Source organism: Drosophila simulans, chromosome 3R, assembly GCF_016746395.2.
Source record: "Drosophila simulans strain w501 chromosome 3R, Prin_Dsim_3.1, whole genome shotgun sequence".
Lineage (NCBI taxonomy): Eukaryota > Metazoa > Arthropoda > Insecta > Diptera > Drosophilidae > Drosophila > Drosophila simulans.
Window position 1 is genome coordinate 5,103,530 of NC_052523.2, and position 27,973 is coordinate 5,131,502.

General features: G+C 42.8%; 7 protein-coding genes across 10 annotated transcripts; 3 read left to right on the top strand and 4 right to left on the bottom strand.

Moving 5' to 3' along the window:
- Nucleotides 1–4,398: 4,398 nt before the first annotated feature.
- LOC6727230 (solute carrier family 35 member B1 homolog) lies at nt 4,399–6,124 on the bottom strand. The gene is made up of 3 exons (XM_002102586.4): nt 5,755–6,124; nt 5,241–5,702; nt 4,399–5,079 (listed from the first exon to the last, which is right to left on the bottom strand). The coding sequence occupies exons 1-3, from the start codon at nt 5,957–5,959 to the stop codon at nt 4,727–4,729; spliced, it is 1,020 nt and encodes a 339-aa protein (XP_002102622.1). The 5' UTR covers nt 5,960–6,124; the 3' UTR covers nt 4,399–4,726.
- LOC6727231 (ubiquitin carboxyl-terminal hydrolase 8) lies at nt 5,981–10,592 on the bottom strand. Of its 2 annotated transcripts, XM_002102587.4 has the most exons (8): nt 10,311–10,592; nt 9,759–10,247; nt 9,538–9,700; nt 9,000–9,482; nt 8,501–8,944; nt 7,870–8,100; nt 7,353–7,807; nt 5,981–7,296 (listed from the first exon to the last, which is right to left on the bottom strand). In XM_002102587.4, the coding sequence occupies exons 1-8, from the start codon at nt 10,403–10,405 to the stop codon at nt 6,966–6,968; spliced, it is 2,691 nt and encodes an 896-aa protein (XP_002102623.1). In that variant the 5' UTR covers nt 10,406–10,592; the 3' UTR covers nt 5,981–6,965. The 2 variants fall into 2 exon arrangements, with proteins under 2 accessions (XP_002102623.1, XP_016033736.1); XM_016175784.3 differs by lacking the exons at nt 8,501–8,944; nt 9,000–9,482; nt 9,538–9,700; nt 9,759–10,247; nt 10,311–10,592 and adding an exon at nt 8,169–8,351.
- Nucleotides 10,593–10,964: 372 nt separating this feature from the next.
- Nucleotides 10,965–12,173, top strand: LOC27207966 (putative tRNA (cytidine(32)/guanosine(34)-2'-O)-methyltransferase 2). The gene is made up of 3 exons (XM_016183591.3): nt 10,965–11,174; nt 11,230–11,879; nt 11,935–12,173. The coding sequence occupies exons 1-3, from the start codon at nt 11,054–11,056 to the stop codon at nt 12,106–12,108; spliced, it is 945 nt and encodes a 314-aa protein (XP_016033737.1). The 5' UTR covers nt 10,965–11,053; the 3' UTR covers nt 12,109–12,173.
- Nucleotides 12,174–12,183: 10 nt separating this feature from the next.
- LOC6727232 (little elongation complex subunit 2) lies at nt 12,184–17,290 on the bottom strand. Of its 2 annotated transcripts, none has more exons than XM_039295738.2 (2): nt 15,023–17,109; nt 12,184–12,383 (listed from the first exon to the last, which is right to left on the bottom strand). In XM_039295738.2, the coding sequence occupies exons 1-2, from the start codon at nt 17,070–17,072 to the stop codon at nt 12,379–12,381; spliced, it is 2,055 nt and encodes a 684-aa protein (XP_039151672.1). In that variant the 5' UTR covers nt 17,073–17,109; the 3' UTR covers nt 12,184–12,378. The 2 variants fall into 2 exon arrangements, with proteins under 2 accessions (XP_039151672.1, XP_016033738.1); XM_016175783.3 differs by lacking the exon at nt 12,184–12,383 and adding an exon at nt 17,119–17,290 and having other exon boundaries at nt 14,897–17,060.
- A 151-nt stretch (nt 17,291–17,441) lies between these two features.
- LOC6727233 (general odorant-binding protein 68) lies at nt 17,442–18,798 on the top strand. Its single transcript, XM_002102589.4, has 4 exons — nt 17,442–17,849; nt 17,906–18,040; nt 18,111–18,267; nt 18,322–18,798. Exons 1-4 carry the CDS (start codon nt 17,751–17,753, stop codon nt 18,519–18,521), a joined length of 591 nt encoding a protein of 196 aa, XP_002102625.1. The 5' UTR covers nt 17,442–17,750; the 3' UTR covers nt 18,522–18,798.
- On the bottom strand, nt 18,539–19,876 carry LOC6727234 (acylpyruvase FAHD1, mitochondrial). 2 transcript variants are annotated; one of them, XM_016175782.3, is made up of 5 exons: nt 19,715–19,876; nt 19,490–19,592; nt 19,327–19,423; nt 18,973–19,119; nt 18,539–18,917 (listed from the first exon to the last, which is right to left on the bottom strand). In XM_016175782.3, coding segments are annotated over exons 1-5 (690 nt in total). In that variant the 5' UTR covers nt 19,716–19,876; the 3' UTR covers nt 18,539–18,575. The 2 variants fall into 2 exon arrangements, with proteins under 2 accessions (XP_016033739.1, XP_039151674.1); XM_039295740.2 differs by lacking the exon at nt 19,715–19,876 and having other exon boundaries at nt 19,490–19,696.
- A 157-nt stretch (nt 19,877–20,033) lies between these two features.
- On the top strand, nt 20,034–27,847 carry LOC6727235 (beta-TrCP). Its single transcript, XM_002102591.4, has 8 exons — nt 20,034–20,609; nt 22,170–22,392; nt 25,514–25,785; nt 25,855–26,034; nt 26,100–26,554; nt 26,871–27,060; nt 27,120–27,255; nt 27,350–27,847. The coding sequence occupies exons 1-8, from the start codon at nt 20,553–20,555 to the stop codon at nt 27,367–27,369; spliced, it is 1,533 nt and encodes a 510-aa protein (XP_002102627.3). The 5' UTR covers nt 20,034–20,552; the 3' UTR covers nt 27,370–27,847.
- The last annotated feature ends 126 nt before the right edge of the window (nt 27,848–27,973 follow it).

The window sequence follows — 27,973 nt, forward strand, 5'->3', positions numbered from 1 at the left end:
TTTCGCGTTTGTTTCATTTTATGCAACTGCCAAAAGCGAAATTGCCAAAACAACAACAAAGACGAGCCGAAAGCGAAAACGAAACGCGGCCAAAATGAATGCAGCACCAAAATAAACCGAAACCGAAGTCAAAGCGAGATGAAGAGCCCGAAACGAGTGGCCACAACTGAAAGCCAGTGCAGTGAGAGATTTGAGAGAGAGAGAGAGTTGCATCAAAGAGAAGAGGAGAGAGAGCTCTTCGGTATATTTAATTCATAAAAATTGATATAAAATCGTAGTCGCAGCCATTGCTTTTTTTATATATCTATGTTTATATTGTTTGTAAAAAAGGGAAAACTGAATATCAAAATTAAATACATATATTATTGCAAATATGCTAGAAGTTTAGACAAAAGAAAAGATAGAAAAGGAAACACCTTTAATTAGACATCATCTCTTCAATTGCTAGACATACTGAATTAGTAAATAAAGTAAACTGCACCATAAAAGAGTAGGTTGAAAAGAGAGAGATTCTTCTCAAACTCTTTAAGTCTATGTTCGAAAAGGAATCTCTGATTCTGCATTAAGCACGAATAAAATGCACGAACTCCCCAAAAGTACCGGATAAGTAGAGAGAGAAGCCTGCATGGTAGAGAGAAAGAGAGCGGTGCTCCTAGAAAGTGCCAGAAATTGCGTATACGACACCAGAGAAGCTCAGCAATCAGCTGTTGGCAACACGTGAGCGCATCGGCCCCTCGGCGAGGGGGGGGGGGGGGGGGGGCGGGGGGCATATGGTGCATGTCTGCTAATTGAAAGCAGATGGAAAATTGTGGGCGGAGGATTTAGACAATTGAAAGGATGAAACAAACAAAAGTGCAATGGGATCACCGAGTGACTCATCTGCACACTGTGTCAAAGTGGTGAAATGGGACTCAAAGTGACCTCGTCTGTCGTGGAATTGCACAAGAATGTGATGAATTGATAGAAACAAGGCACATATGGAAATGGACGACCCAATGAATGGTAATCAAGAGTTCACAATTGATAAAGTGATAATCAAAAGCCCCCGAGCCATAAAAAGAATTTATTCCCTATACAGTACCTATCTGAATTACTTTTTCTTGAAAGCCTGAAAAACACGATAGTAAATCTAATGATGATAAATTGTTTCATTTTGCAAGCAATTTTATATTCAATCATGCGGATGTTATATGAATGAAATATACAAAGTTTACAATCATAAATGGAGTCTGAAATAGTTTGGAATTACTAAGAAATTGAATTCAGCAAAAAATGGGAAAAATTATCATCTTGTTTTGTAACTTTTATTCGCTTTGTGATCAAGAGCTTCTTTGTTCTCTGATTAGACCAAACGCTAATCACAAATCGATGCCAATTAAAGTTGATTTATAACTTAACAAGCGTGAAATGAGAGGTATACAATAAACAAAACGTTATTGCGTTGTCAATGAAATTATAAACATTATAACCGAAGAGCAGACTTACTGTAATGTTTTGTAGTGCCCCTATAAGGCATACACTGAGAAAACTATATCATATTGAGATTTAAAATTATGTATTTATATATCAACTGGTATTAATAATAATGGTCATATATCTTCTTGCTTATGAATAAGATATTATGTATTATGCATAAACATAACTTAATTGTGTCGAAAATATTGAAAGTCAAGTTTTTCTCTGTGCATAAACACCGACATATACTGATTCCGGCCGTCCATCATTATTTTCAACAGCACATATCCTAACAATTTTCACGTTTCGCTTGGCGAAGAATTTTACGCGATTTGCGTCTAGAGAAAGAAAATAGCCAAGCTTTTCCTCACTACAAAGGAAATTTTCTTGATTTTCGCTATTTTGCTATTCCGCTTTTCTTTCGGGCGCACATCCAAATCGAAACATGTGACTCGATGGCCCGCAGTGAATGACATCATGGATGGTGGGTGGTTGGTGGGTGGGTGGCTTTGTGAGTGATGTTCTTTGGGCAGACATTTGGGCACACACGAACTTGACAAATGAATTATGAAATGCAGAACGGAACGGAAAGGGTGTTTATAAATACCGACCAAGAGCTTGATTCTCTTTTTATTGCCCGCTAAATACGCTTTTGCTTTTATTCACGAAAATGTCAGAAGCGTTTATTGGCCTCAGGTGAGCCGCGACGATTGAAAAGGCCAGAAAAGTGAGTGAAAAGTGTTTTGGGGTCTGTAGGGGTCAAGAGGGAAAATGGGCAGAATGAATATCTAAGGGCATTGTATTATCAAGGTTTTATATATGTAATTAAGGAACAACAAAAAAGTTCGACTAAAAACTAATTTACAAATTCAATTTAGCTTATTAATTATGTTCTATGTGAATCAAGATCATTAGTTATTCTACAATGTATTATAGAATGAAAACAAAGATTATAAGTAAAAATCTGTCTTTAGACTTTTATGTCTGTAAAATGAAGGATCAAATAAAATCAAATAGTAAAATAAATATCATTGTAATAGACTTAAATCTGCAATAGTTTACCTATTACCTTTGTAGAATCACGTAGTGCAAAAGTAGTTAATTGTAGTGATAAACTGTGCGTATATGAAATGTGTCATATAAACTACATATGAATGTATGTATGTATATTAGCTTAGATGATAAGGTGTCCCACTTACATGCGAAAAACATGTGTGCGTAGGAATATTATTAGGAATATCACTTTGCATACGAGCAACTGAACAATGATAACAGCTCTACAAAAGAGACGTTTTCAAACATCAATACTACAGTTATAACAATGACGATCACACGTGATGTTCGAAGTGCTCATTATCACCATGTCAAACCATAATTTGCAGATATCATGGCGTGGAATGATTTGCGATTGTCCCCACTCCCCACACTCCCACACCACTCCACGTTACGTTATCAGTGTGAAAGTCGCATCTGAATTGCAGTGTGTGTGTGTGTGCGTTTATTTACGCCCAGTGGCCCGCCCGCCTGTATTATTTATGCATGTGCTCTTTGTTTTGCCCGACCGAACCGACTGTCATTATTTTATTGTTGAACTTGTGCGGGCGATAAGAGGGGCTGGAGGCGCTTAATTTCGCTATCTGCCGAAGAGCGGGACAGAGAGTGGCAAGCATAAATCACTTTTCCACAATTATTCCGTCTGACGACACGCTGATAAGTGGGAGTGTGACATTAAATTGGGGCACAAGTTAAAACTTTACATAATGCATTTAGCCGGCTTCCGTTTAACCGTTATTCCGGGAGAGGGAGAGAGAGAGAGAGGACACAACAGCCGGCTAACGGTACACGGACCAGCCACCCCCACAAAAAAAATGATGAAAAGAGACAGGGCGACAGCGTGATTTGGGGTTGTTTATCGTGCTTTCACTCCCACTTCAAAATGTGAGCACATTTACAGAGTACAATTTTGAAATTACATCTTACATATCTTGCTTATGTACACACAATTCACTTACTTTGCCGCCTTTGTCTTTGCTTTTATTCGCGTCGCTGCGACCCACACTCACTTTCGATCGAATTTAGTTGCTAAAATTAAGCCAAAGCACTAAAAGACACTCACATACACACGCGCACGGACGTCACCAGGGCAAAAACAAATACACAGTCAAACAGCTGGCAGCGGTAGCAGCAACAACAACAACTAGAGTGCGACTCATCCAATAAGAAAATATTTTATTTGATTTATGCAAACGAGCCAATTTTATTATTCTTTTTAATCACACGTCACACTGCACTCGCTGTTGATAAAAATAATCACAATTTTTGCATTTCGATTGCTTTTCTTTGCAATTTTTATTGCATTTTCCCGCTACTACTGGGCATATCCTTTTTGCAACTTTCGCTTAATTGCGCGGTTGTGTCTTCTTCCGTTCCGTTCCGAAACTCGAAACATGCGTTTTTTTATTTTTTGCGAATTTTCGTCCCGACTAGTTTATTGTATAATAAGCATGGCGCACACTGGATTTATACATTTTAAAAACATTCTGAAAATTTCGACCGTATCTGCAACGGCTACGGCAATAAACTAGAGTTGCCAGGGTCGGCATTCTGATCCTATCGATTGTTGCCAATTGATTTGTCGAGGTATCGATACAACTATTTTGTGTACTCTCTTAATCATATTATTTAGGTTTATATAGTAGCTAACCAAAGTTTAAATCTTACTCGAGCATAATGCGAAATTGATAATTTATCTAGGAGCTCGGGTTTCATAGCATCTTACTTTTGCCTATGAGCGTAGTTCACATTTCGTGTGAGGTGGCAGCTCTGATTTAGGCGCTTTAAATTCAAGTAAAGGAACATACATAAGTTTCCTTTGTTAGAATCCTCTTAGTAGCGTTAATGAGTTAAAGTTTCATATAAACAATTAATAAAAAAATAAAACCATTAATAAAAGAGCACGTTTTAATTATAAATTGTAGCATTAAATGATTGAATGATCCTGTATGTTAGAGACCCGCAGGTCTGGTGTAAACTTTTGCACAATATTTGTTCCTTTTCTAATAGATATCAATAATTTAATTAACTTAAACGACGGTCTATAGGTAGCAGATCAAGTATCGAATGCTGTGTTCGCTATAGCTAGAATCCTTTGTACGATAAGCAGTTTTAGGTAATGGGGAAACTTTGGCGCTGCAGCCGCTCGAGCCGGAAGCATTGTCTTCTTCATTTGTGTATGTACAGTACATAGGGCTATGCAATCATCTATTAAATTCTACGAAATCAGCTTCTTCTTCTCCTCGGACAGCTTTCCCTCGACTGGCGGCTTTTTGGCAGTAGCCAGAGGCGCCTTCTTGCCGTATAGCATGTCCACAAAGAGTGCGGCGAACACCAGGACAGCTCCAAGCCACTGGCGGGCAATCAGGACGTTTCCGAACAGCAGAACGGAGCACAGGACGGTAAAGAACTTTCGCGTCGTCGTAACCACGGAGCAGGCCAGCGGTCCAAAGCTGGCCACCATCAGGAAGATGAAGAACTGACCGAGGACGCCGCACACAGCTATCAGCGATAAATGGGTCCACGCCTCGGGATGCCGGATGGTGAAGTACATGAACTCCTTAGCCTCACCTGAAGAGGGTAATAAGCAATTTGTATAGTTTTCCAGGACATTTTTAAAAACTTATTATTCATATAAGTTTTGTTATGGGGCTCACATAAAAAGTGAAGGCTAAAAGGCTAAAAGTCTTAGCCAATATTTTTAGCTCAAATAAAGTATTTTCAACACTCACCTGTAAATACCATGGCAACGCCCAGCATTAGGGTGCTCCAGAAGTTCATGGCCCTCATCATCTGCTGACCCGAAGGCGCGCTGGCCGCTCGGATGCGCTCCTGAACGGCTCCAGTCAATCCGTCCATCGACAGACTAAGGAAGAGCAGCACCTCGCCAAGAAGCGTGGTCTCAGCCGGCAAATTTGACACCTTGCCCTCCTTGTACATAAAGAGAATAACTCCCAGGACGATGGTCAATACGCAGGCATAGCGCGTCCAGCTGTAGGATTTGCGACCAATCAGCACGCCCAGGATCATGACGGGGATGGGTTTGGCGGATTTACCCACCACAGCAGTGGGATAGGGCACCCAGCGCATGGCCATATTGGTGGAAACCATGGCCAGCAGATAGGTCAGCGAACAAGCCACGTATGAGCCCGCGTTGGTGGTGTCCTCCTTTTGCGGCCTAATGGTCAGCAGCACTAGAAAACCACAGTTCAGAATTGATTCGTTGCAAGTCCACGTAATACTTACCCTTGGCAAACACATAGTTGCAGAGGCACTGCACCCAAACAAGGGCCAAGGCGTAGGTAAAGCGTTCGCCCACGGATCCGTCTGTCTGCACCTCTTCGCCATAGCGGCCCCGCGTCAACTTCTCCTGGACAATTCCGTACAAGAAGTAGCATACGAAGATGCCGACGGCGTAGATCACAAAACGGCTGCGTTCCGGCAGATTCATGGCGGGCAGATGGCGGTTTCTAGGCGTGACTTGCGATTTGGTTAAGTCGGACTTAATGCACGGTCCTAAACAGTTGGCATTCTCTGGAGTCGCGGCTGCAGTGCCGTGATTTGGCGTTGACTATCAAATAATCCAATCAAATACGTGGTCGGTGCTGGCGCTTTAGCTGTCTACTAGCCAGATTAGACAGGTACCTGTCTAATTGGCCATTTTTAAGTTCACTGTTATAGCTATGTTCTTGTTTTAATCATCAATGTCTTGATCTTATTAAATAAGTTTTAATTATAACTCTATAAATTGAAAAAAGGGCATATTTAATATATAAAAACACTATGAACGTTTTTACTGGTAAATCAACTAGCTATTCATTGAAAGCTAAAGCTGGCAACACTGCATTTGCTAAAGAGCGGGGGCGTTTTACAGTGTGACCGTAAGTTTGAAGTATATATATATATTTATCGGATATCGCGAATTGAACTTTTCGGCGCAAAAATTAGTTGAATTAAATATTTCTTTTCAATGGTAAAATAAGAATCTGGCAATCATATAAACTTTAACCCCCTTTTTTATATTATTTGTTGAGTGAGTATAATCCTCTCTCCCAATGTTTTCTAAAAACCCTACGCATGTTTCTTTTTATCAGAAATTGAATTTCGTTTATTTGGTTTAAAAATATAATTGCAAAATACAATAAACTATAGTCCCGCATATACAAGCGTATATGCTGGCTTCTCTTTGTTACACTGGTAATGCACTTGAAGTTCTTGGTTTTAGTGAATGCAACCGGCACCCATTGAAAATACGCCCACGCGTAATACTGTTCTAAGAGCCTAGACAACAACAAACAAGCGATTATCCTCTTAAATAGCAGTTAACAGTTAAGCGGTAACTTGTAAATAATAAAAGGGTGTGGCGACTAGACCTTAAAAGCTATAATAATATGAGAGAAAAACAAAAAGCAATTAAAACGAAAGGGGTAAAAACCGAAAGGGAACCGGCAAAGCGTCTACAGCGGCACCTGCATGGGTGGCAGCCAGGTGTAGAAGAGAATGTACGCAGCGCTAGAAACCACGTTCGAGGAGTCCAACGCCGAGACGACCTGATCGTCAAACTTGAACCACTTTCCGTAGTTGGCGCTCTTGCAAAAGGCCGTGTAGTGGCCGCCTTCCATAGTGCCGTAGTGATTGGAAACGGCGTACAGCTGGTAGGTCTTGGGGGTTACCGCCCGCGATTCCGCCCGTGCTATGTAGGGATTCATGTCCAAGTTCTCCAGCGGGAAACGCAGGTAGTTCTGCTTCTTCATGTACGCACCGGAGTTACTGGGATCCGCATAGAACCTATGCGGGATTTAGGAAATTATAAAGAAGCATAGCGTAGTGTCATCATCACTTACCGCTTCAGATGCACCACCAGCACAGGTGGCAGTTTTGATATATCCAGCTTCTTAATGGCATCTCTTTTGGTTTTACAACTAGGACAATTCCAGCCATGGATCCGTTCTCCACTGAAGTACATGTCCATGCACTGGTTTAGCTGGCAGACATTCGAGTTGGGCGGCAGCTCCAGGCTGAGATTAGAGAAGCTCTCGTACGTGGCCGATTCCTTGTGGCAGGCCACACACTTCACAGTGCTCTTCATTTGGCCATAGAATAAATGCAGAATCATGCTCTCCTTCGCCTTGGTAAATTCCAGCCAAGCCTTCTCCGACGCACTGATCATCTCACGCTGACGGGGCACGTGTAGGGTCTGCAGATCCGAGTGCAGCCAGTCCATCAGGATGGTGAGGAATTCGTGTGAGTCCTGCTGGTCAACGCCGCGGAAGATCTTCTGATACTGGCCCACAACGTACTGCAATGAAATATGCCTAGTTTAGAAATAAATTTGGGTGTTTCTTTATGCCAGTTGCATACCCTCAAGTCTCGGCTGGCCACACACTTGTACTGTCCATTCCAGAGCTCCTTGATGAGTGCAGCCACCTCCTCGATCACCTGGCCATTGGTCTTGTTGCTTCTGCTGATGTAATTCTTGTATTTGTCCGAAATGCAGTACTCGGTCAACTGAGGCGTGTTGCTCAGGCACTGCAGTATGCTGTTCATATAGCAGGTGTTGCCCAGATTCTTCAAACCAGTCAGTCCACGACCCTGAAATGTTATCCAAGGATATAGTTAACTATTCTGAGATAGAGGGAAATATAATCTATAGCTATTACTCGTCTCAGCGGAAAGATGGAGCTATAAATGCTGTAGGTGGGCGGAGCTGTTGGCAGCTGGAGCCTCACGCCCGCTACACAAATCATTCGCGGAATCCTGTATAATGCTGTTCCTGCTTAACAGTATGGCAATTGTACGTTTCTTTGGTTTGAACATGCTTTGAGTGCGGACGTCGAGCGACTGAGAGTGGGGGTACAAAGCGCACCAAGCACGGCGCGCGTCTGGGCGGGTGTCTTCAAAACGTGACCCGCTGGCTATTGATTTGACTCGTGTCGCGGCTATATTTATGTGGCGTGAGTGAGTCAACCACCACCACCCAAGCAATACTTACCACATTCTGACCAATGACAGGCGAGAAATCACGAACGCGTTGCGATGTCCTCTCCACGTTCCTCGGCTGCGGTTTCATCGCCCGATCGAATGTAGGTCTTTCCGCCTTGTTTGACGCAATTGTCGGATCCGGATCGCCAGTTAGCTGGAGCAGGGACTCCAGGCTGTCTGACACGACATGTACGTCCTCCATGTTCCTGCCCGGCGAAGGCGGCCCCGAAGCTGTTGGTGACTTGTAATGCTTTTTTGTCTCGCGAGCGATCGCCAAAAGGCGCTCCCGCTCCTGACGTTCAAGTTCATGCTGCTCGTCCAAACGCTGTCGTTCGCGGATCTTGGATTCTATATTCCTCGTTGCCTCGACCTCCTTTTGCGACAACTGCTGCGTAACATTGTGTAGCTCTTGTATGCGACTTAGTTCTTCTCGCAGACGATTGTTTTCCACGATCTGCGGAACAAAAAAACAATTATTCGGACCTTATAAGGTAATTTATTGATCTTACGTAGTCCTGGGCCTTGCTCTCCAACTGTAGGATCCTGAAGTGCAACTCCTGGTCCTCGGTAGCATTCAAGCCATCGCCCTCTGCTGCTTGACGCTTCCACATTTTTGAGGCCCTCTCCAACTGCTCATCGTTCTGCTCTGCGCGCTGCAAAAACTCGGCCTGATCACGCATGATCTCAGCGATGGGATTAGCCGGCGGAGAAGGACGGGAAATTCCCTGTTCATTAACACGAGTGGCCGCTGGCTTGTTGGCCCTATTGAAGTCTGGACGTGGTCTGAAGTCCTTCGCACTAATATCCTCTTTCATGGTGATGTCGTGAATTGAAGGATACTCGATGTCATCGATGGTCTCAATGTCGTTGTTGTTCTGTTGCGGAGCCTGCACACTGGGATTGGTGCAGTGGGTCGGGTACATCATAATGAAGTACTCATAACCGCCCTCGACAATTTGAATGGGTGCGCGATACGTCACATCCGGATCCCACTACCACAAAATAATGATTATATGTGATCTATGGCTGAATACCACCCATACTCACGTTCTTGAGGATGTCGAGCAGGGTTGAAATGGCTGTGTTGGTCGCCGGTTGGGCATCCTTGGTGTTCCAGTCCATAAGAACCACCGAATCCTTGACGGAACGCGATGCCCACGACGCCTTGGCGCTGCTGCTAAGACGAGCCTGCAATCTGCCAGCCGACATTCTGTGTAGATCAATAAGTTAGTATCCAAATAGCGAGATTATTAGAATGGACCACTCACCCTGGCGTTATCAACTCCTCGGGCACATTAAATGCACAGTAGTACGTGAGGTGGGAGGCCTCGTAGTCGGCGCTTGGGCGACAGTCCATAACTAGGACCGATTTCTCCTGCATGCGCCGATATAGATCCTGACAGGTGATCAGCCCAAGTCTGGCGTACTGCGTTGGCTGTGTTATCGGCGAGTCCACACCCGCACGCCCATTGCTGACCAGGTCGGGAGCAATTGGTTCCGGCGCCTGATGCTGCTGAGCATAACGATGCCGCAGAGAGTGTATAATCTTCTCCAGCGTGTCCATAATGCGGCGATTCGACTCGGTGTCGCCCAGCATCTGGCGCACCGTCGTCTTGTGGCTGGCGTAATCGGATTTTTGGTGAATCGCGGTCAGCATATTGAAGTACTTCATGTAGGTGATGTAGGCCAGTTCCTCGTCGCCATCCAGTCTGTACTCCTCGGCGGTCATGTACAGTTTGCGGGCGGTGTTCAGCAGGCTGCGAAGAATGCCAGGTAAATCAAAACAGCCGCATCAGCACCAAATCGCGGTGTCCACTTACATTTTCATACCCTTGTTGCGCAGATCTGGAATGATGGACATCTTCTCCAGGTCATCAAGGTTCGAGCTCATGTGCAGCTTCTTCAACTTGGCCATTGTTCGTTTTTTGTTGTCGGGGCGGGCAAGGTGCTACGTTGAATTTGGGACTCGAGATCTCGGCGATTTTCCTGTTTTCATAGCAGGAATTTCTCAATCTGCGGGCTGGGCTGCAACAACACAATCACTTGTTATTTTGCATGAAATTTATCGATAACAAAGAAATCGGATGGCTCTGTCAGAAGAGCAAGCTGTTTTCAGCTTGTGCAAATCTAGCCATTTAGCTATTAATATTAAAAATCAAACTAGATATATATTTCAGCTGTACGTGAAATAAACATAGAAATTTTAACGTGGTGCAAACAAAGACAAAGACATCTAATTTTCTTACTTGGGTAACTTATGAAGATTAAAGCTAAATTACATTTTGTAGCTATTTCTATGGATTTGGAGCTTAGAGAATCTTTTCTGAAACAAAATTTATTATTTTTCCTAATCTACCATTTAAGTATAAAAGTATATTTTAACACAAAATCTGTGATATATATTTTTAAACTATAAATTCGTGCTATTACTTGCAAACTATTTAATGTTTCTTGTACCAATAAACTGCAAAAGTTGGAGAAAAAACGGCTAGACACACAGCACTGTGAACGTAGTATCACAGCTGATACCCTTTTGTTTATTATTTAAAAAGCAAGTTTTTAAATGGGCAGGACTTCGAAGGATAAACGGGACATATTCTACCGCCTGGCCAAAGAGCAGGGATGGCGTGCACGGAGTGCTTTTAAACTGCTCCAGGCGGATGAGACATTTCAGTTGCTAGAAGGTGCAGATCCAACCGCGTGTTTTTCGGAGCGATTCTAATTGGCCACTTATTTCAGGTCTCACCCGAGCCGTGGACCTTTGTGCCGCTCCCGGCAGCTGGTCGCAGGTGCTGGCCAAACGCATGTACGAGCCTCTGACGCCGGAGGAGCGGGAAAAGGTTAAGATCATTGCCGTAGACCTGCAGGGAATGGCTCCGATCGAAGGAGTCAAGCAACTGCGGGCGGACATCAGCAAGGAGTCGACAGCCGAGGCCATAATTGAGTTCTTTGGCGGCGAGAAGGCACAGATTGTTGTTAGCGATGGCGCTCCCGATTCCACTGGAATGCACGACTTTGACTCGTACGTTCAGGGCGAACTACTTCTCTCCGCCCTCAGCATATCCACCTTCATACTGGAAGAGGGAGGCTCCTTCGTGTCCAAGATCTATCGGGCAGACAGGACCAGTCGGTTGTACACTCAGCTTAAGCGGTTCTTTAAGGACGTATGCGTATTCAAGCCCTCCGCCTCTCGCAACTCCAGCATTGAAGCTTTCGTGGTGGCCCGAAATTTTTGTTTGCCCGATGGCCACAAGCCCTGCAACCTGACTACCGAATGGCACGATCATCCCGAGTCGTGGGTGGGCAGAAAGAAGGAGAGCCCGTCCGTGGTTCAAGTTCCTTTTGTTGCCTACAAGGGAGAGTTGGACTCGGATCGTACATACGATTTGGTATGTTTATACTATATCTTCCTTTGGTTAAAACCACTAAAATGTATAGTTTTAGGGCGAGAACTATGTGTACAAAGAGCCAGTGCAGCAACCCTTAACTGCCGCCTATCAGGACATCCTGCAGAAAACGAGCCAAGTGAACATAAAATATGAAGGCATTCGCGTTATTCACGACGAGGAAATTTTAAAGGATTGGTTAGCAAATGATGAGAATAATAGAAATATGTAAGTCTCAAATAAGTCTGAGAAGTTAGGTGTCTGAGTAACGTAAATAAAAGCTTTAAAAAATCAAAAGTTATGAATATTAGTGAGTGTAGCACCAAGTTAAATTTTTATTATTCCGATACATATCAATATAAACTTAAAATTTATCCTTACGCCGATCGGTTAAATCCATTATGGGGATCACTTTTTGGTTTCGTAGCAGTTAGTAACTACATCCTTAATAGAAGACCTACATACGTATTTAAAATCAACTTTTACAATCAGAGTGCGGTTTTTACAGCTCAAAGAAGCTGGGTTCGGAAAAATCGAATTTTTGAAATTTAAAAGCTGGAATCGTTTGCCCATTTTTTGCCCATGTTTGCCCACCAATTAGTTTTTTTTGCCCACGTCCAGTTTTTGAGATATGAATTTTCGAACAAGTTCGAAAATTTTCGAAGATCAAAAATTTCACTTTTTTCAAAATTTTTTTTTTTTAATCGCAATAACTTCGTTTGCCCACGTTTGCCCACCCTTTAGAATTTTGAAATTTTCGAAAATTTTCGAAGATCAAAAATTTCACTTTTCTCAATTTTTTTTTTTTAAATCGCAATAACATCGTTTGCCCACGTTTGCCCACCCTTTAGAATTTTGAAAAAATTTATACTTTAGAAAATATAAGACATTCAAGTTTACCTCGGACTACTTTGCCTAACCTTTAAAATTAGTTTATTTCGTTTGCCCACCCTTTAAAATTACATTTTAACGTTTGCCCACCCTTCGAAATTAGTTTTTTTCGTTTGCCCACTCTTAAAAATAAAAAATTTCGATTGCCCACCTCTTAAAACTAAATAATTTCGATTGCCCATCCTTTAAAAATAGTTTATTTCGTTTGCCCACCCTTTAAAATTAGTTTTTAACGTTTGCCCACCCTTCGAAATTAGTTTTTTTCGTTTGCCCACTCTTAAAAATAAAAAATTTCGATTGCCCACCTCTTAAAACTAAATAATTTCGATTGCCCATCCTTTAAAAATAGTTTATTTCGTTTGCCCACCCTTTAAAATTAGTTTTTAACGTTTGCCCACCCCTTAAAATTTGTTTATAATGTTTGCCCCTCGTTTAAACTTAGTTTTTTCGTTAGCCCACCTCTTTAAAATAAATATTTTCAGTTAAAAACGTTTGCCCACCCCTTAAAAATGTTTTTTTCGATTTTCCACCTATAAAACCAAATTTTTACATATGTATGTAATAACTTTAAGGATCGGCGGACAGAAGCACTTATATGATTATGATGACATACATACGGAGATCGAAACCCGTTACATGGTTTTTTCTTTAATATTTATATATTGGTAATCATTCGCTTACATTTTATAAAATTTTCTTAATCATTGATAAATTTCATGCAAGTGTTGATGAACATACATATAGTTTTTTGTATATATATATATTTATTATATATATTTATTTACATACATATATGTGTACAAATTTGGTTTTATAGGTGGTGTTTAGCTATTGAGCTTTTTCAATAGCTGTTGAGAATAATAAAACACCGAAGAAAGTTTGTTTTATTACGACAGTTTTATTTTGCGAAATAGCGATAATTTACGATAGCGACAATGGTAAGGTTGGTCTTTTCCGAAACGCGAAGAAAGTGCAACTGGCGGGCAGGCAGCCGAGAATGCTGCGCCCAAGCTTAGCGTAGGTAGCTAACAACAACAAAGGAATGAGCGCCGTACAGATAAATGCACGCGAGAGCAGCGGTTTGCACTATGGGCATGCTACTGATAATTTGGCTTAAATATTAACAAGTATGAAATTAGTCTACTGCACAGTTTTGGCGGCTGCATGACCCAACAGGTGGAAAATCGAAAAAAACATTTTTAAGGGGTGGGCAAACGTTTTTAACTGAAAATATTTATTTTAAAGAGGTGGGCTAACGAAAAAACTAAGTTTAAACGAGGGGCAAACATTATAAACAAATTTTAAGGGGTGGGCAAACGTTAAAAACTAATTTTAAAGGGTGGGCAAACGAAATAAACTATTTTTAAAGGATGGGCAATCGAAATTATTTAGTTTTAAGAGGTGGGCAATCGAAATTTTTTATTTTTAAGAGTGGGCAAACGAAAAAAACTAATTTCGAAGGGTGGGCAAACGTTAAAAACTAATTTTAAAGGGTGGGCAAACGAAATAAACTATTTTTAAAGGATGGGCAATCGAAATTATTTAGTTTTAAGAGGTGGGCAATCGAAATTTTTTATTTTTAAGAGTGGGCAAACGAAAAAAACTAATTTCGAAGGGTGGGCAAACGTTAAAAACTAATTTTAAAGGGTGGGCAAACGAAATAAACTATTTTTAAAGGATGGGCAATCGAAATTATTTAGTTTTAAGAGGTGGGCAATCGAAATTTTTTATTTTTAAGAGTGGGCAAACGAAAAAAACTAATTTCGAAGGGTGGGCAAACGTTAAAATGTAATTTTAAAGGGTGGGCAAACGAAATAAACTAATTTTAAAGGTTAGGCAAAGTAGTCCGAGGTAAACTTGAATGTCTTATATTTTCTAAAGTATAAATTTTTTCAAAATTCTAAAGGGTGGGCAAACGTGGGCAAACGATGTTATTGCGATTTAAAAAAAAAAAATTGAGAAAAGTGAAATTTTTGATCTTCGAAAATTTTCGAAAATTTCAAAATTCTAAAGGGTGGGCAAACGTGGGCAAACGAAGTTATTGCGATTAAAAAAAAAAAATTTTGAAAAAAGTGAAATTTTTGATCTTCGAAAATTTTCGAACTTGTTCGAAAATTCATATCTCAAAAACTGGACGTGGGCAAAAAAAACTAATTGGTGGGCAAACATGGGCAAAAAATGGGCAAACGATTCCAGCTTTTAAATTTCAAAAATTCGATTTTTCCGAACCCAGCTTCATTGAGCTGGTTTTTACAACGTCATAATCTTGTCCAGCTCTATCTTTTCTTCATTGGCAGCTGCTACTTTGCGAGCCCGGGCTCTTTTCTTTTGATCCGCCTTACATTTGCGTCGGAATTCTCGAGTTTGGGTTTCGCTCCACTTTTTTAAAGGTTGCCGTCTTACTGGAGCTTGTCTAGAGGGCTCTGGTATGGTCGCCACCACCTTTCGACGCTGGACAGAGTGACCGTTGGCCTTTGCTGTAAATGCACAGGGCAGTAGCTGGAGCTCCTCGTGCAGGCGGCCACAAAGAGTGGGCGAGATCGGAAGGTAGCTGCTTTGCGTAAGGAAGGCTTGGTCGCTGGGAGTGGATTCCGTAAGGAGCTGGTGCAGCTGAAAACTCTGGGGCGTGGCCTCCTTGGTGACAATGCACAGAAGGAACTTATCCTTGTACTTGGGTGAGTATCGCAGCAGGTAATCTCCAGCGGGTACCGTGTCCAGCAGCTTCAAAAACTCACACAAGTTGGACAGTAGCTGCGGCATACTTGTGTTATAATAGTCATGAAGCTGCTGCTCCAGCGACATTAACGTCAGCTTCTCCTCCAGCATTGGCTCAAAATCCCGGAGCGAGATGCGTGTGCAGTGTCCCATCTCCGCCCGCAGTAGCTTTAACTGCACCCAGGCGCTTATCAACTCGTATTTGGACATTATTTCGCAACCGCAGTCTGGCTTGTTCTCTAGCTTTATGAAGTGGCATCCAAGTGGTTCCTTGCCGTTGGAATCCTTGACTGCTGGTATGGATAGTGTGCTGAAGATTTGAAAATCGCTGCACTCATCCCCTTCGCCTTTACTTCTGAGGGTCCAACTAACCAAGGCGCTATTGCAGTTGCCATCTACAATGTCTGATGATTGCTGATCGATTGCGCGAGGCTTGTAGACCATCTGCAGATCGATGGATGACTTATCACAGGCAGGCTCATCTGGCACCTCCTTGACTTCTCCATTTATGTTGAAATCCAGCCACTTGGCTTGCCCGGGCTGTGAAATGTAGGCTCCATAAGCCAGCTTCAAGATCAAACTGTTCGTATGCCAACCACAGTTGCGGGCGGGGAATGGCTTCTGGAACTCCATGCACTTGTGCTTGCTGTTTGGCGATTCTCTTAGGCTGACAAACATTTCGGTGGGCAGGTCAATATAGGATCCGGTGGTAAGGAGCATTAACAGCGAGTCTAGGGGCAGCACGAAGACGTTGCCAGCTTCGAGTTCCAGTTCCTTGTCTTCCTCCCGCAAAAGCTGCACAGGCTCCCTTGATTCTCTCGTCGCGTAGCGATCCAAGCGCAGACGTAATGTCCGCAAGGCTTCATGGCGGACCTCCACCTCTGGCCAGAGTCTTACCCGACCCACAATCCGCTCCAGCTCCACCTGCTCTATGCTGGCGGTCTGAGAATTGAGACTCTTGCACTGGGGCAGCTGTGGCAGCCCGGAGAAGGTCATATACGAGTCGTTGGGATGGGTTTGTTGAAGTTTCTTAACACCCAGCTCGTACCACTTCCTGTAGACCGCCACCAGGCTCTTCATGGGCGCGTAGATGACTTCCTTGCGTCCGTGCTCGTGGTCGTGTATATATTTCTGCACACGCTGCTGCTCGTTGCATCGCTTCTTTTCCGTGGCCTTCCACACCACAAAGTCCTGCTCATCGACGGGTTGACTGCGTTGCCAGGCTAGGAGCACTCGCATGCAGGCGGCCTGCTGCTTAAGATTCAGCTCCGAGTACTGCTCCAGGGGATTGGGAAAGCTGTAAAGCGAACTGGCGGTGGTGTGGTCGCGAATCGGTTTCGCTGGCACCTCGTTGTTGCGCGGATCCCTCAAGGCCGTGTTGCGATTGAACGATTTAAAGACATCGCCCGTTTCCTGGAGCTCCATTCGCAGCACATCTGGCTCCACCTCGTTCAGCAATGTGTACAGCGCATCGTCCACGTGCTCGAAGGATTTATTAAACACCTTGTACGACGGCTGGTTTCGGAATATTACATTTCCTTCGTACAACGCCGCATCCTTGTCCATGGCAATTGAGTCCTTTGAAAACATTCAAAAACTTACTTTTCCACATACGTTTTTGGATTATTATATTTACGGGAGGAACTTTTGTCTAAAGTGAAGTCTGTTCCTTGGTTGATAAACTGCAGTGCAGAATGTATGAGATATTTCCGTTCAAATCACGCATATTTTAAAAAGTACATAAAACATATGAGGAAAGGTTTATTTAGGAACCTGTTGAGGCCGTTTGCACTTCGATATTATTTTCATCCAGACTACAGATAGCTGGTCACACAGCCTTTGCCCGCGAATCAACTTTTTTTTAAATAAGAAAACGGTTTTCTGGTGAAAATTTTTTTTTTCTGAAAGCCTGTTATTAAAAACATTGCTTATGTTACTAAAACTATTTGCGACAAGGGTATAGATGAATTTTTGAATATTCTTATACCTCACTCATTTTTCCTCTGAAAACCACGTACTTTATTTTGCAGCTGTTTCAATAAAGTTACAACTTTTAGCTTTGATTAAAAGCCTTTCATGAAGCAAGTTGCTGACTTAGCTAAAATGTCAACAGCTTTTTAGTTGTGTTCCTCATTTAATTAATTTCACAGCATTAGGCGAGCTATTTATGCATCATTAACTTTTAAATTATAGTTAATTAAAATGTGGTTTTAAAACTCATGTTCAGCTGCCTTTCGTACCAGTTTAATTATAAATTTTAAGCACAACATGTATGTGTATAATCTGCTTTTCGTTCTAATCGTTTTTAGCTCCTGTGCGAAATCCTTTAATTATACAAGCTGCGATCACGCAAAGCAGCCAAAGTTTGTATGAAAACTTCATATAAAAACGAGCTTTTATTACTACAACCTAATATTTGGCAGTTGAGCTCATGCTGTGATGTTCAAAAAAACGACAAGGCCATCAAATCGTGTCGCAAGTCCTTGCTGAGCAATAATTCAACCAATTCGAATGGGGAAGTGCGCAATCTGAAGTCGGATAAGGTGGCTTTGCATGCGGTTAGTATCGTTCTAAACCTTAATATCATTTTAAAACTGACTTTACTTATGGGAAACGTATAATCCTTAGTGCATTGCAGAGTGCTCCTTCAGGACCAATGGCTTCTTGCTGAGCAATGGCACTGTTAATACCCAGGCATTGCAGAGGAGCTACCAGCAACGCTACAAAAACGATCCGAACATGTCGCAACTGATGGTGAAGAGCCTCAATAGTTGCACGGACTACGGTGAGTGAGCATACGAAAGTTTTTTTCTACTTAATAATGGTTAAATCTAAGTAGCTAGGAAGCGGGTGCAGCAGTTCGAATGGATGCCCAAGAAGGGCGACTGCGACTTCTATCCTGCCACCTTGCTGGCCTGCATCATGGAACAGGTCTACATCAACTGCCCGACCAGCAAATGGAAGAACACCAGCGATTGCACAGCGATGCGGAAATATTTGGTTGCCTGTGATGATGTGGCCAGTAATAAGAAGAAATAGCCATTGCACATATCCAATTATATCCGAATATAGCATCAACATTAACTTGTTCATTTATTCAGCCTCCACTTGGAAGGTCAATTTAGCGAGATCGGCCATTCCGCACTGAATTACATCGCCTGCCTTGAACGCATCGGCACCATTTGGCGTTCCGGTCAGGATCAGATCGTTGGCCTCTAGGGTCATGTACTTGGACACGTGGGAAATAATGTCGGGCACCTTGAATATTAAGTCTGCAGTGCACCCGCTTTGCTTAAGTTCTCCATTGACGGTGAGCCAAAGCGGCAGGTTGTGCGGGTCCGTCACTTTTTCGAGGGGTATGAACTGGGACACGGGCGTAGAAGTGTCAAATCCCTTGCCCAAGCTCCACGGATGACCGGCTTCCCGAGCTGCTCCCTGAAATTGATTATTGATTACAATGGCTCTTGATTGAGTGCATCCGACTTCTTACCAAATTGCACTGCGCAGTTAGATCCAAAGCCAGACAGTATCCTGCCACATAGCTCATGGCATCTGCCTTGGATACGTTCTTGCAGTTCTTTCCAATCACCACGCCTAGTTCCACTTCATATGCCACCTTGGTAAAGACTTTGGGTAACTGGGGGAATACAAAGTTTAAATTACAATAGGGATTTTTAATTAAAATTATGAATTCACAAGTATACTCAATTCCAAATGAATTGTTAAATGTTATTTATTTATATCTTTTTATAAGAGTCCAAAGGCGCTTGCTCTATAGTTTATGGACTTTTGCTATCTTGTTACTATCTTAATGATATCTTAAATAGTTCTCTGTAGAACTCACCACAATGGGCTGACCCTCCTGGAGGTAGGAAGATGTGGGCTTGAGGAAGACGAGCGGCTCCTTGGGCACGGGAACGTTCTTGGCCTTCACAACGTCCCTGCGACGGAAGAAAGGATTCGTGGATTACCCATGCAGACCCAAGATTACAATGGCACTGAGTTACATGTAATTGAGAGCCACCCCCACAATCTTCTTGCCGTTGCTCAAAAAGTTGGCGGCATTCTGGTTTTGGCACGCCATTCTGAGGATTTGAGTTAGTTGCACCACTGTAAATTTTAAAGAAATTTGTTGCTCGATTATGAAGCTGAATGCTCAACGAAATGATTAGAATTGGAACAGCTCTGCGGTCGAATGAAAGTGAGCGTTCTGCGAGCTGGGCGGCACTTACTTGCGCAATATTTATTAATTTAAAAGTGGGGGGTTATCTGGAGAGTGGCCCCCCCGCAACAAGTTTATCAATTAAATAACAACAGAAAACGGAGAGAGCGATCGAGAAATCAGCTGATGTGGATGTGCAGAGTTGTCAGATCTGGCAAAGTGTGTTGGGTAGCCATACACTTTTTACAATTCATAGTTCTGAAAGGGAAATAACTTAAAAACATTTCATAAAGAGTTGTAATTGCAACAACCTGTTCGAAAATTTAGTGCAGAAACGACGAAATTGTAAGCACTTGCCATATTTTGCAGCACTGGCCCGTGGCAGTGTGACCGTTCATATATGTGACAGATATCGATAACGATAGTGCACACTCATCTTTGGCTTTGTGGTTTTGCAGTCCGTATTTGGGCGAAAACTAGTAAGAAAAATAAAATTCTCCGTGTGAAAAGTGAGTGCCCAGTAGTTGGCGCCAGCTGAATAAGTAAAAACAAACAACGTGCAAGCCGCCAGGAGCGGTAAAAATAATGACTTGCCAACGACATTCGCTCAATTGGTGAGGGACCTCGGCGAGTTGAGTTTGCCTCTGCCATCGCGTTCGCTTCACCGTTTTCGCGCATCCCGCCTGCGGTCCTACAGAAACCGAGACGAGAAAATTGTAATTTTCCTTCGAGCTAAAAATTATATGAAATCGCTTGCGAAAAGCGATTTTCAAGACGTGTTAACGAAAAATCAGCGAAACGCGCTACGTGGTGCGTGAGTGCGAGTGCGACGAAAAACTCTGACAGTGAGCGAGTGAGAGAAAAGCAAACGACGAGCCAGTAAACTCTACAAACACACAAACAACACAATGATGAAAATGGAGACTGACAAAATAATGGACGAAACCAACTCCAATGCACAGGCCGTGAGTTTTCGCTAAGTTACCTGCTTTAAGCGGGATCTCTGCCCTTCTATATGCATAAAACACACCGATTTAAGTACATAATGCCCAAGGTGTCGCCTCAATAGACCCCATCACACACACACACATACGGGCACGCACACTTGCGCCACCTATGCGTGTGTCACACACTGGTGTGCGTGTGCTAGTGCTTTATTTTCGTATATACTACAGATTTTGCACTCGTGCACTCTATTAAATTCGGACACTGTGGCACATAGCCATCCCATGGGCTATAACCTTAAACTCTTGTGGATATTAGGCATTAGCCTACTTATTCATCGCCAGCATCATCATCATCATCATCCCCTTTGTCCAATCATCGTTGCATATATGTATATATATATCCCCAATCTCCGGTTTTCGAGTCTTAAGATTTCGTTAATTGGCCTCGAGTTTGTGTACACAATTAATAACAAACGCCGTGCACAAAGTACGGCCGTGTACATTTCAATCACTACTTATTTAATTGTGGAGTTAAATGCGATAGGCGGCTTACTGAAGGTCAGTTCCCGCAAAACCATTGAGCAATGGGCCAAAAAATCGTTTTTTATTTTGAATTTTTTTTGCTCGGTTTCGCTTGAGTCATCTGGGCTTTAATTTCGCCAGATTCAAGGTGGAATCTGGTTAATGAGACAGATGGCTTCTTGGTAATAGCACCGAAACACAAACGAGATATTATTTACTATCAATTTGAGGATATATACATTCAATATTGCTTATTGCCATAAACCTAAACCCACATAGCATAATCATTATATAGTTTAAGTAGCATCCTTCAGCTGAAAGTTACCAGGCAAAGGCAAGCAACTAAAGCTTACAAAAACCATAATACGGCAATTAAATTAAGGCAACCGACCCGAATACAACTTAGTATGTTTGCACATGCATATATACAACATTTACTACAAATACTGGCAAGGTTTTCGCATTGCTGGCATTGCAGTTAACTTAATTACTCAAATCACTCACACTCGAATCGGCCAATTTGTTTACTTCACGCCGCTAAAATTGTTTGCCAAGATCTTTAGCGTTTAATTGATGACGTTTGATTTAATTGGGGCCCATCAATGGGTATGTCTATATATAGGATGCGCATAATGAGCATGGAAGACCAAATAAACATCGATACAATTATTATTTATAAACTGGCCGTGTGAATGATCTGTTTCTACCGCTGCGCTGCCAGTCGCGCTTTTCATTCTTCAGAAATCCGCTTTGCAAACTCTTTCGCCGCCGAATAAAAACAAAACGAGAAAAATTACGAGTAGAAAGAAACGCGCAGCGTAGTCGAAGCTAATTGCCTAATTGTAAGCCCCCAGTTTGGGTCGTCGGTAGGCTAAACTAAAGAAAAGTTGCACAACCAGCAGCTACCTACTTTTCCAGTTTTAACGATCGCCCCTTGACATCCAAGCACCCCATAACACATCATCATCGCCCCACAACAACACACAACAACAACGAAACGGAACAAATGCAATCTTATAATTAATTTGCTTCTTATTCCACTTTTCACCCGTACAGTTCACAACCACTATGCTGTACGACCCGGTGCGCAAGAAAGACTCATCGCCCAACTACCAAACGGAGCGGGATCTCTGCTTTCAGTACTTCATCCAGTGGAGCGAGTCGGGCCAGGTGGACTTTGTGGAGCACCTGCTGTCGCGCATGTGCCACTATCAGCACGGACAGATCAATGCCTATCTCAAGCCGATGCTCCAGCGGGACTTTATCACATTGCTGCCAAGTGAGTGCCTGTCTATTGCCACCTGAGATAACCAGTCGAGGTGGAGAACAACATATCAATCTGAACTTTATCAGTGCCAGGCTAATTGGGAGTTTCAGATTGGGTGACCTATGAGGGAGTAGATCAATACGAACTAGGCTTTTTTGTCTTAAGTATCATCATTATTCGTTTAAATTTTTGATAACTTCTGTTTATCTGACTCTATATGATTTATTAACAAGATAATAATACAGCTTAAGACATAGTTTATATGATAGTTAGATAAACGTATAAAATTGAGAGGATCATGAACACAACGAACATTGAACCAACCGCAGATAAATATATGTCGGTTGTTTAATTGCGATCTTTTCCAAGAAATACTCGAACAATCTGAGAATGTTTAGCTTTGTTATTGTCAGTGTTTAAAAAAAACCCTTGATTACAAACTAGTTTCTGTGTATAATTTGACAATTAACTTATCCAGACTGATTCATTCGCAATTCATTGAATTTAAACATTTATCCGTGTTATTACTTCCGTTCAGACGGATTGTAATATTACGTTCTCAATAAGGTATTAGGTGGCCAAGACTATAAGTTATAACACGTTAGGCAACCAAGTATGAAAATATAAACGTTAAAAATGCAGTTCTAGTTCCGAATTCAATTTATTGCATACTACAAGTGAGGAAATGATGGAGTGGTATTACTTGTTCGATTAAATACTACACCCATCGTAGGCATAATATTATATCATATATTAGATATTACTTAAAGTCGTAATCTACATTTCTGAAATTGCTAGATCTAAATTTAAATCTACTTATTACTAAATATTATTCAGATTATTGAACGGATTAATTAGTCATGCTTAGACACTCTGAGAACGTGATTTATAACCCAGTTGTTATCAACAGCACACTTTGTATGGGAGGTCAGTAATCCCAGGTGACCAAGAAACAAACCAATTGCCGCCACCGATAAGAAGGCAATAACAGCTGTTACGATGGCGAATTCCACCATTGGAGTTAGGCCATTTTCCTCCCAAAATGAAGGCTCAGAAATGGCTCATCCACCATTAGAATCTCAGGCGAGTCTAACAGCACAAAGCTGAGTTTAAGCCCTCGACACACGCAATAGGCGAAACAATAACAAACTGCAGGTACAAAGTTGAACAACATGAAAGGCAAGCCGCGCTCTGAACCCGGTGCGATTCGTTCCGCGTCCCCCTATAGACACCCTTGCTCCTCCGGATTGTTGCCGGGCATGTTTCCAACTGTTGGAGTGGAAAGGAGAGGAGCGGAGAGGAGTAGGAGGAGGAGGAGCGGAGCCAGTGGGTGGGCTTTAGGTTGCTGGTTGTTGGCTGTTGACTGAAAGGTCGTTGCTTCCATTAAACGCGCTTTACCGGAACACAAACAGAACGAAAGCGGGAACGAACCTTGTATATTATTCATAAGAAAATGTGAATCGATTTATTCGTGCTATTGATTGTTGTCGTCCAACAGATGTTAACTAATAACAAAACTATGGAGTGTGCTACGGGTGCAATAGGTATGATTGGTTGGTTGGGTAGGGGCAAACAGGTTAACAATGAGTATGAGTATGTGAATAAGCGATCACTTCTCGCTTATCAATGCATCAATACGTGAGCGTATCGATGACTCAAACAGCCAACAAGAGCTGTGCGTGCAATACTAGCCTTTGCAAGGGCAATTCATACGTACGTCATATATATATTTAGTATATTTACTTTCGGTTCGTTTGCTCAGATATTCGCTGAAATGCATGCATGCATATATGCATACCTGTGCTATAATGGCGAAAAATGTCTCTTTAATTTGCAAGCCTTTCCTTCCTTGAGCCACCAGTCTGGAATAAGTTCTTTAGAGGAAGTCGTCTCATGCTTCTGTTGGCTTAATCCCCGGCGATGCACTCCTTGTTCTTGCTTACTTTTTATGTAATGACAGTACGCTATGACCACTTGGCTATTTTTCAGATAGATCTAATTCATATATTGCTTAAGAAGTACGTAGTTCATACAGTCACTATAAACATACTAAGCCATTATGATTTGCTTATCAGAAATAAGAATGAAGAGTCTGATTAAAATGTTATCAGTTGTCAAAATCAAATATGCCTAACAAGCATCTGATCAGTGATTCACCAGTTAATTGACTTATTTATCCCTTAGTAACATAGTTTTAAACATTTACTCAAAAGAAAATCGAAAATCGTATAACTTCCGCTTAGTTGGCATCACTGAGTGTTCTAGAATGAAAAAGAGTTGAAAGTAGGCAACATTGTCCCCTCCATTTACATTGTAATGCACTTCAAAGGCAGCTAAAAGAGGGTGGGGGGGACAGTCGGGTGGACAGAGCGGACGGACGAACTTACTCGCAGACGGATAGACACTCTTAAGACCGTTAGTCGTCGGCGACGGCAAACAACTTGAGCCAAATCGCTGCCGCCCGCCAAACAGCCTGCCATTCCGAGTTATGCACATTTTTAATTGTGTTGGGCAAATGCTGCGAACAGCGAGCAGGGAAGGCACTGAATGCGAATGCTCGGCATGCACTCCAGACTCTGACTTCTCTGTTGGCCCATCAGCCGGTTTGTCAATACAAAGATGAAGATGTGAATGTGTGGATGTGGTTGTGGCCATACCCCCGCCTCATCCTTCGAGGGAAACTCAACCACTCCTAACCGTGACACATGTAAATATGCCAGTCTATAGGTTGCGCCTACTCCACAGCCACTCCCACACACTCCCTTCCACACCCACTCCCGCCTACTGGGCTAAGTGCATTTTAATGCCGTTAGGTGCATCATTTTGCCTCTAGTTTGGCGCTCAATTAAAGCTGGCTGAGGTGCTTGCATTGCATTGCATTTGATTGGGTTGGGCTTGGAGTGGGTGTCTGCGAAGAGCGGTAGCAGCCACAACTGCTCCACCTCATATCTGATGGCGAATCGGTTATGTGTCACATCAAAGATAGCTGGGAGCCAAATATAAATAGCTGACTTAGTCAGAAACTTTGTCCATAGAGATGGGCTTTCCAAGATAATAAGATTACATGGAAGCTTGCTTGATAATTATAATTACTTGTGCACTATTATAATAATTTATGATTGATTATTTGCAGTCAAGGGTCTGGATCACATCGCAGAAAACATTTTGTCGTACTTGGATGCCGAATCGCTCAAATCGTCCGAACTGGTCTGCAAGGAATGGCTGCGCGTCATCTCCGAGGGCATGCTCTGGAAGAAGCTCATCGAACGCAAGGTGCGCACAGATTCCTTGTGGCGCGGACTGGCCGAGCGGCGTAATTGGATGCAGTACCTCTTCAAGCCACGACCGGGCCAGACTCAACGGCCACACTCATTCCATCGCGAGTTGTTCCCCAAGATAATGAATGTGAGTTGCCCTCGAAGTGTGCCGAATATGCAATCGGTTTACTCAACCCACACATTCTATGCGTTTTAGGACATTGACAGCATAGAGAACAACTGGCGGACTGGCCGCCACATGCTGCGCCGCATCAACTGCCGGTCCGAGAACTCGAAGGGTGTCTATTGTCTGCAGTACGATGACGGCAAGATTGTCTCCGGACTGAGGGACAACACCATCAAGATCTGGGATCGCACGGATTTGCAGTGCGTTAAGGTAGCTTTCGACATAGTCAATCCATAAGATTTTGATTATTAACACACTCCCCCCCCGAATTCCAGACCCTAATGGGCCACACTGGATCGGTGCTGTGCCTGCAGTATGACGACAAGGTGATCATCAGTGGCTCCAGCGACTCCACCGTCCGCGTGTGGGACGTTAATACCGGCGAGATGGTCAACACCCTTATCCACCACTGCGAGGCGGTGCTGCACTTGCGCTTTAACAACGGCATGATGGTTACCTGCTCCAAGGATCGCTCCATCGCCGTCTGGGACATGACCTCACCCAGCGAGATCACACTGCGGCGCGTCCTTGTCGGTCACCGTGCCGCCGTCAATGTGGTGGACTTTGATGAGAAGTACATCGTGTCCGCCAGCGGGGATCGCACCATCAAGGTCTGGTCCACGTCCAGCTGTGAATTCGTGCGCACCTTGAATGGCCACAAGCGTGGCATCGCCTGCCTACAGTACAGAGATCGCCTGGTGGTCAGCGGCAGCTCAGACAATTCCATAAGGTGAGGCGTGTGAACTTAACCAACCGACTTTCCGGCACTGATGTGATTAATGATGTGTGATAGACAATTTCTGCGTGAATGTTGCGATTAGTAGTTGGTAAATTAACCCCACTGCCGTACATATCACAGAAATTTGCTTTAATTAATGTGTATTTCCTTGCTTTTTGTTAGCATCTGAATATTAAATATTATATTAAGATTTTCGATCATTTTATACTAAAAAGAAAGAAAAGAGATCATTTTGCTTTTCCTTTACCCAGAACACAACCTGATATAAGAAATCGAAATTTTCTAATCAACTTTAACTTTTTTTCAGACTTTGGGACATTGAGTGCGGTGCCTGTTTACGTGTCCTGGAGGGCCATGAGGAATTGGTTCGCTGCATCCGTTTCGATACGAAACGAATCGTAAGCGGCGCCTACGATGGCAAGATCAAGGTTTGGGATTTGGTCGCCGCCCTGGATCCAAGAGCAGCCTCCAATACTCTCTGTCTGAATACCCTTGTGGTGAGTCATTTGACCAGTCATAGTAGCATTTGTCTAATTCCGATGGTGAACCCTTTTAGGAACATACTGGTCGCGTATTTCGTTTGCAATTCGATGAGTTCCAGATTGTTAGCAGCTCGCATGATGATACAATTTTGATTTGGGACTTTCTAAATTTCACACCCAATGAGAACAAGACCGGACGCACACCGTCACGTAAGAGAAGCCAACTTTCACCCCATTGATCTCTTGAATTATGCATAACGATTTCGTTTTGTTTTCTCAATTTCCATTGTGCTTGTTGCTATAGCGGCCTTGATGGAACATTAACATTTTGTGCAACGGCAGCTGCGCGAGTTACATCTACAATCCTCGAGCGAAGGAGAGGAGGACGACGATGAGGACGAGGACGATGGGGATGATTTTGAGGAGGAGGATTCTAGAAACGATGCTGGCGCGTTTATGGGGGGATATGTTAGGCACCGGGATGCTGGTGGTTCGGGATCCGTCACCGGTTCCGGTTCGGATCCCGAGTCGGATGACCTGGATTTCGATATAGATGTTGAGAATATTAATGATTATGATGAATAATGAGTGAATGGTCGTTAAACAGCAGCATATACACACAGCAGACGACTTGTCTATTCAAAAAACCATGTTGAACCCAAGATACAGCGATCTCTAAGCGTCTATTTTACACACTACATCCACACACACACACACACGGAACACAACCACATAATATGAATTACATGAAGTTATAAAAGTAAACAAACAATAAATGCAGAAGGAGTATACTATTTATGCAGATATTTCGCAAAACTGGCTGTTAGGTTTGTCATGTACGAATGAAACAAAAATGAAAGAAGCAAAAACGGAAGAACAGAAAAAGTAAAATTACATATAAGATTATCTAGGCGCTGTAATACTAATC